Source organism: Solanum dulcamara, chromosome 12 (genome assembly GCF_947179165.1).
Source record: "Solanum dulcamara chromosome 12, daSolDulc1.2, whole genome shotgun sequence".
Taxonomy (NCBI): Eukaryota; Viridiplantae; Streptophyta; class Magnoliopsida; order Solanales; family Solanaceae; genus Solanum; species Solanum dulcamara.
Window position 1 is genome coordinate 10,129,910 of NC_077248.1, and position 8,745 is coordinate 10,138,654.

At 28.1% G+C, this 8,745-nt stretch overlaps 1 protein-coding gene across 1 annotated transcript; it reads right to left on the reverse strand.

Annotated features, from left to right (window-relative positions):
• Positions 1–799: 799 nt before the first annotated feature.
• Positions 800–1,838, reverse strand: LOC129876900 (uncharacterized). The gene is made up of 3 exons (XM_055952377.1): positions 1,662–1,838; positions 1,132–1,455; positions 800–1,037 (listed from the first exon to the last, which is right to left on the reverse strand). Exons 1-3 carry the CDS (start codon positions 1,732–1,734, stop codon positions 907–909), a joined length of 528 nt encoding a protein of 175 aa, XP_055808352.1. The 5' UTR covers positions 1,735–1,838; the 3' UTR covers positions 800–906.
• Between the last annotated feature and the right edge of the window lie 6,907 nt (positions 1,839–8,745).

Consider the following 8,745-nt stretch of genomic DNA (forward strand, 5'->3'; position numbering starts at 1 on the left):
GCTTATATGTAGATCAATTGACCAAACCATGTTTTTATAGTATTTTTTTCTTTGATGCCTTAATAATCGTCGTCTAATTTTTTCTTTGTTAACTTATATATGACACTTTGGTTATTTTGATAAAACAGTGTGATTGACACTTTTCTATACAATATTTTACGCAACATGAGCTTATTTCTACTATTATGTTTTGCGCTCGTCATTTAAGCATTCTTGGGACAAGTTTTGACTTTTGACATGGAGATAGACAAAGTGTATGTCAAGTTATACAATTGTACTTCAGTATTGGTACATGAATGTTTCTTGCAACTATATACGAACCAGGAGTATGTCTTTGTTGCATTCTGGAAATATACAATGTTGTTGGACTTTTAAATGTTGGTATGGAATTATGTGTATTAGTATGGTGCCATTTCCTTTATGTTATATTAGCTTCTAACTTGTAAGTATTTTTCGCTTTACTATTGGGCTGATATACACTATCTTCAAAATTGATAAATACTTACTCACACCAGGTGTTTCTACAAAACTAATGTAATTTACCATAATTAAATAAAGAAAAAATATGCATTAATTAAGTTTGGTTAAATGATAGTTATATACCTTCTAACACATTAAGAGATAGTGAGTGCATTACTACTCCTACTCATTTTGTAAAAACGAAAAACATGAAATAACTGAGAAAAAATTAAAAGAAGACAAGAGAATTGATGCAATCCCAACAGAAGAATATTAAAAAGAATCTCTCGGAACAAATCCAAGGGAATTAGAAATAAACCCACATTTCCCCCTCTTTCACGGAATAAAAACACAACAATGACAATATTTATTTATTTTTAAAAAAATGTTTGCAAGTATGTGTACATGTTGTAGTAGTACAAATTTTTAAATGTGTGTAGGAATAAATTAGAAAGAAACAGGGGACGGAGCTGGAGCATCAGCTGCATCTTCGATTGGACCTCCATTGCTCGATAGCTCAATCATGGCACGGTGTGGGTTAGTCCTCTGCTTGTTGCATAAATCGGGCAAATACACACCTGAACAATCGAAATTACAGTAAAGTCATAAAATTAATTTTTGTAAGGAAGAAATAACTCAATTGCGCGATATTTAAACTATTGATTTTGTTACCTTCACCAGCAGCTAAGTTGAAGTAAAGGTCAATAATATTAGCACAATGATGGTAACAAGCAGGGGAGCAAAGTTTTGAGGTGAATTGAGAATCAAGCAGAGCATCAGAAGAAATTCCAACAGAGTTTCTGTCAACGCCACAAGCATCGACACATTCATCTGTCTCAATGTATTCCCTCATGTTTGCAACAACTTCAGATGTCTTGCATTGGTACTCAACCTTACCATCTTTCCCTGATGAATTTTCCAACAAACACCTTTTGGCAGATGTCGCGATCGCGAAGCCACATACATTTGTTGGCAAATCCTCACAGATGAAATTCCCTGAAGATCAACAAACCAAATGATCAAAAAATCTACTTCTACTCGTTACATTGAATATGTGAAATAATGTGTCAATTGAAACAATTCTTAATCCATCTTTGTTGTTAAGAAATTACATATGTTCAAATAATTAGTTTTCTGACGAAAGAGATTCAATTGAAACCTTAATAAAATAAAAAGACAATGCAATTTTATGAAATATGTACCTAGAGTGCCTTGGAGAAAAAGGGTGCTAACAAAGAAAAGAATGGAAGAGGATCTCATGATAGAAGAAGTCATTTCTATTGTTTTCCTTTGTTATATTTTTTGTGAAATATTTTATTGGGTTGTTAGGTTGATGATGAACTCAAGGAAAAGAATAGATTGAAGAACTATGGGTTCTTGAGATGAAGATTAATGAAGGGGTTTCTTGAGTATATATAGGAAAAATTAGGATGAGAGAGAGGAGGAAAATGCGATATGTACTTTAAATTTTGTTACATTTTTAGTTAGGTTTTTTTCAATTTTTTTATTTTTTATTTTTGTGGATACTATTGATTTTCTTTAATATTATTTTTAAGAATTTTCAACTTGTAATAATGCATATTCCCTACTAAATTTTGACGAATTCTATGAAATTGGAATGCACGAAGAGATGGGGAAGGGTCTTTTGTAGAAGTTAGTGGAGCCCACGCGTTATTTCTGTCATTTATTTTGTTTATAATTTAATTTTATTCCTTATTATTAATTAAATATTGTTTTGTTGATTCTCTTGTTTGTTTGTTTGTTGTAAATTTTAATCCCTCCTATTAATTGAATTTTTAAAGTAATACACACATATTAAAAAAAGTATTTAAGGATAAAATTTGAATCGTATTTTTCTCTATTACACTTTTGTTTAACCAGTCTTATAAAAATGATTAAATGTGAAATCATAAATACAAATAGTCTCTAATTGAAGTATAACTTTGTAAGTAGTGTAGTTTAATTCCTAAAAAATTACAAGACTTCATTAATGTAAAGGGTAAACATGAAAAAAAATTCAAAGATTTCTCTTGAACTTTGAACAATTCAACTATTTTGAACAATGAAAAAGGCTTTAAAAATTACTATCTCCATCCCATATTAGATTGACACTTCCAACTTTACACAGTGATTAATAAATCATTAATACATTAGAAGACTTTATCATTTTACTCTTTGTTTATATCAATGTAATATATATAGAGTATAGAAATAGCTAATATTGAAAATTATTTACATTCAAAAGGTCATATTAATTGTAGGGATAAAATAAAAATAATTAATTAATTTTATTTTAATTTAATAAGTGATTAAATAATATGGACAAATATTATTAATAAAATACTCATCTAATATGAGATTGTGGGAGTGCTTGTCTTTTTAAGTTCTAGTTGACGCCTAATAAGTAGTACGTGTTGTATGACTTTCATTGGCCAGAAAAGTCGGCTTATTTGTTTGCAGCTCTCAGGATATGCCTGTCTTATTGACTTGAAACAAATGCATACGATCTTCAATAATTAAGAACTTTTCATATGGTATTCAATGGGGTTGAAGGAGAGCTTTAGAGTAATTGGTATAGTTGTTGCGATGTGATCAAGAGGTCACGGGTTCAAGCCTTGGAAATAGCCTCTGATAGAAATGCAAGGTAAGACTGCGTACAATAGACCCTTGTGATCGCCTTCTCCGGACCCTGCGCATAGCGGGAGCTTTAGTGCACCGGGTTGTCCTTATTCACGAGGATTATTGGAGAACATAGGCGAACCTCCTCTAATGAAAAAGTAAAATTCAATCAGGATTTTGTCCATTCAACACGTATACGTCATAGGTATCTCATAATTATGTTATCTGCAGTATCAAGAATAGTAAATTAGAAATACCATTAATACGTTTTAAAGGAATTTAGTCTCGTTACTATATTCATAGTTATAAATTATTTCCTCCCAAGATAAAATGGATAATCTATAAAAGAAGTAGTGGTATTTCACACTTCAATAACTTTAGCGAACTCAAAATTCAATAACGAAATCACAAAGACTTTATTTTATTTGTAAGAAAATATATGTAGAAGGAGGAGGAGATTCAATATCGAAAACTGAGAGGAAACCTCTATTTATAGCCTTCTATAAGTGCAAACTTATTTCTTCAGACCAAACTCATCTGTTCAAAATAGACAGTGTCTTTTGAGAAAAGAAATGTCTGTTCGAAAGAAACAGGTCATTTTCGAAACATTTCTACAAAATTCAAAGTAGTTTCATTCGGTGAATTATAAGGGCTAAGGGAAATGTTTCCTAATATAAGAAAAAAAAATTCTTTTTTTAGAGATAAGTGTCAAAAACACATCTGAACTATCCCATTTTGTTGAGTTTCATACCTAAACTATTGGGAGTGTGAGATTCATACCTAAACTATCATTTATTAGTTTGAGAAATACACATCTCTTTTTTATTTCACTCTCATCACGGTGTGTTTACTATACTCTCTCTTTCATTTTAAAAAACATTTTACATCACACTCCACATGGACAAAACATGTCACCTTAAAAAAAATTAAATAAATTATTAGAATTAGTTAAAATTAAAGATTAAAGTATTACTATCTCCCGCTCAAAAAAATTATAAAATAAAATATAATTTTTTTTTCTTATCTCACTCCATCACTTTCTCTCGCCATATCTCTCCCCCCCTCCCAAATAATAATTTAGATGTTTTTACTTTTTTAAAAAATATTCTACTCCACCCCACCTAACCCGCCTCTGCTTTCAAATTCTTTTCTCGTTTTGTGTTAGACTTTTCTTAAACTGAAATTTTTATTTTTGTTATATTCACTACGCAAGTAGAAAAAATATTTCCCTAAAAATATATGTACATGTTTAACACAAAAATATATATGTACATATATAAAATTAAGAGCAAAAGGCTAGATGGGGTGGGTATGGTTTTATTTTTTTTTAAAATAAAAATAATAATATTTTTAGGAAGGAGTGGGAAAAGGGGTGAAATATGAATTTTTTTAAAATATTTTATAAAAGAAATTTAAAAAAATTTTAAAAATAAAAGGATGGGGATTGGGGAGGGGGGGGGGGGTGAAGTGCGTGAGCAAATATTTTAAATTTATTTTTAATAAAAATAATTTCTTTTATAAAAAATAATTATTTTTTTGGGGATAGAAATACTTTAGTCTTTAACTTTTAAGTAATATTAATAGTTTATTTAATTTTTGTCAAGGTGAAATAATTTATTCATGTGAAATGTCATGTGACAAGTTTTTTTAAAAAATAAAAAGAGTGGAGAGAGTGTATTACACACACCACTGAGGTGTATTTTTCAAACTAATAAGTAATATTTTAGGTATGAAACTCACACTTTCAATAATTTAGGTATGAAACTCAATTAATGGGATAGTTTAAGTGTGTTTTTGATATTTATCTCTTTTTTCTATCAATAAAGAAGAAATAACTTCTCATTCTCCGTGATTCCCTCACATTTTTCAATTCTTATTTCTTAATTCCCACCCCTCTTAAACCCATTAAATTCTATGTTCTAAAAACTTGTGTGTAACTATTGACAGAGAAGGCATTCTACATAATGTGAATATTAAAAGTATGACGTTATATGTCCATCAGCGGAGCCACTCTTTGGCGAAAAAATATACTTTATAGGTAAGGCTAAATTATTGTTTTTTATGAATAGATAATATATGTTGAATCTCAATTTTTTCAAATATTTGCTTATTTATATTTTGTGTCTTTTAACAAAATTTCTGACTCCGCCATTATACATGTTTGTCTATCTTCTTTTATCAACTAGACAATCAATAGATATTTCCGTATCCAACTCTTTTGGCTAATGTAATTAGCCCTTGATTGGTGCTCCATAATCCAAGAAAATCTCATCTTATTACGTGTTTGATGTCTGCTAATTGAAGTTTCAAACTCCAGAAGTTGCAATTGAAGTAATATTATCAAGGGAGAATCGCTTATCATTCAATGTGTTATTTGCACTCATTACTTTACGTTTGTGAATTCTTATATGCAAAATTGGAAATATCCTCGAACTTATTCACAAATTATACTTTATTAGAGAAAACATTATGAAACCACGAAATTATATTTGAAATAAGTCTGCTAGATACCCCATTTAAAAGGCTTCTAGAGTAGAGTTTGATATAATAATAATAAAAAAAGAGCTTTTCTAGTTATGAAATTTTAGTTTTGAGGGATGCTTAAAAGTTGAACACATTACATTTGCTATTTGTTGATACTTAGGGCTCGTTTGTTTGCACTTAATGAAGGTCTTAGTCTTAATCATTCAGATCTTAGTAATTAAGTCTGTTTGTTTTCAAAGTTTGAATTTTAATCATTCAGATGTCAGTCATTAAGTCTACTTGTTTTTAAAATTTGAATCTTAATCATTAAATGCGTTTTTTTTTAATTTTACAACTACTTAATGGGTAATGAATAAGATCTATTACAAAGTCATAATGACATTAATATGCCTATTTAAATTTTTTTACAAATATGACAGTTCACTGTCACTTTATCTACTTTCACCGACCATACACAACCACTATCAATCACCACCACCTACTATCCACAACCACCATCCTCAACCCAACCACAACTATCACCAATCACCACCACCATCCTCAGCCCAACCATAACTACCGTCAATCATAAAAACCAACTGTCATCACCATTAGCCATCAATAACAATTATCTCTACCAACCAATATTACATTCACTAATCACTATCGATGATTACCACCATTAGTCATTATCATATATCACTAACCCCCATCGTCATTCACTAGTGTCATTAGCTATCAATATCATTCAACTATTAATTATCAATTGCTATCAACAACAACTCATCAATCACTAGTAACCACTATACCATAATACTACTCATAACCACCATCATCAGTGAACACCATCCCAAATTGACTCATACAATTACCATCGTTAGCCATCACCACCACTAATTGCCATATAAAAGTTCTAACATATTTTATTGATATAATAATAGATCAATTCAGTATTTTATTTGAATTTTATATTTATTATTTTTTAAATAAAGATAATATTTATACATTCAGATGTTTAGAAAACAAACAATGTTAACTATTTAATATTCAAATATGTATTCAGATTCAGACCTCTAAATCTCAATACACATCTTAATATTCAATTATGCATTCAGATTCAGATGTATTTATCTTGATGAAAACAAATGAAGCCTAACAATATATTTTATTTTTTAGCCAAGTTTTCAACAATTAGTTGACACAATTTATGTTTTTAGTTTGCTTAACCATCATTAATCTTAAGCACTCCCTCCATTTAATTTTTTTGGCCCAAATACTAAAAATATTTTTTTTCTTTTTACTTGTTCATTTTAGCAAATTAAGAGAAATTCAATATTTTCTTCCGAAAAATTACCCTTGTCATTAATTAACTATGAAGTATTAAGGAGTCGTTTGATAGCTGGTTAGAATTATGCGGGTATTAGCTATTTTATTTTCTATTTTGTATAAGAAAGTACACTAATTCTCTCATAACTTATACATCTATACTATATTAAAAGCATGAAGACCCTTAAAATGTTGATTGAAATTTTTGCCCTTCATTAAAGAATTCTACTTTAGAAAAAATCATCTTTTCATATTTTTCTTCAATTATTATATCATTATTTTAATGATATTAAATATTAATTATAATAAAAATTGAATGGAGAAGATTGTCTTATATGGTTAAAGTTCTACACGAAGAATTTTTTTCAACTAAACTAGACTTGGTAAAAGAAATAGTTAAAAAAACTTTCAAAATAATAGGCAAAAATATTTAAGAAAGTTCCAAAAAAAATAATCAAAAATTATCCAAAAAAGAAAAGAAGGCAGAAACGATTTTTTAAAAATGTCCTAAAATGTATAGCTAAAAAAAGCTCCAATCAATTAGGCAAAAATTTTCTAAACAAAATTCAAAACAATAAGCAATTTTTTGTTGGTAACACTTGAATAAAAAAAAAATTAATCCGACTAGAATCAATGTTATATTTCGAAAAGTTTTAAAAAGAACTGTTCGTATCATACTTTTTTCCAATGTTGAAATGTTATTTAATTTACAATTAATATTATATTATTATTTAGGTTATTACTATTTATTTATTTTTAGTTATAATTGATTTAGGAGTCCTTAATTTTTCCAATTATTATTTATAAGATTAGTTTCTATGATTTCGGTGTTCTTCTTTATTAAAATTACTTTTATTTTTTTAAAAAGAGCTTTTAATCTATTTTTATTATATTAAAAGAATATTCATAAATTATTAAATTAGTAAATGATAATATTTTTTGAGCCATTTATGCGACACACACATGCAGTGCAAGTCCGCTAAACTAATGTATTATTAATTATACAGATTTATAAATTATTAATTAAATTAAATATTATATTAATTTTATACATGAATAATTTATTTTCTAACCAACTACTAAATGTTATATAACTTATATATAAATTAACACATGAATATATTACTTTACTAGCAACCAACGACGCCTAATTAAGTCACATAGCCAATAAGACTAATTTAATAAAACAAATCTCTAATAAATATTTTCGAGTGTCAAGTCAACCAAATTAAAAAGAAAACTGAGGGACTACTAAATTGGAATTTGACTGAATCCATTCTTTTTGGTTACAAAACTATAAATTTATATGCAAACCCACTAAAGAACAAAATAAACTATGTTTTAACCGCGTAATTCTAAAGGATTACTGTCTTTAATACTTCCTTCATCTCATATTAGTTGTCATATTTATTAAAAATATTTGTCTCAAAATAGTTTTTAATTTAAACAATTAAGAGGGAATGAATTATCTTTTTCCAACTTTGCCCTTAGCATAGATTAGATTAAAGAATTAATAAGGGGTATATTAGTTAAATAATACTCCTAATTAATATTTTTTAAGAATTGTGCAAAATCTTATCATGACAACTAAAATGCGACGGAGGGAGTTACTTCATTAACTTTAAACTCTGAGATCACAATTAAACATATACAGTACATGTTATGGAAAAGTTCAAAGGTCAGCTTGTGTTGCGTGGGAAAAAATGGCAGCAACAACTTGTACTTTACTTATTAGGACCAAAAAAATGAAGAGAATCTATTTGATTACAGTAAATAAGTTTACTAAGTTTATAATTTGGGGATTAGATAATCATAAGATTATTTGTGAATATATTTTGTTTGTCGAGTTTAGTTTATTAAATTAAAATTGAGACATAC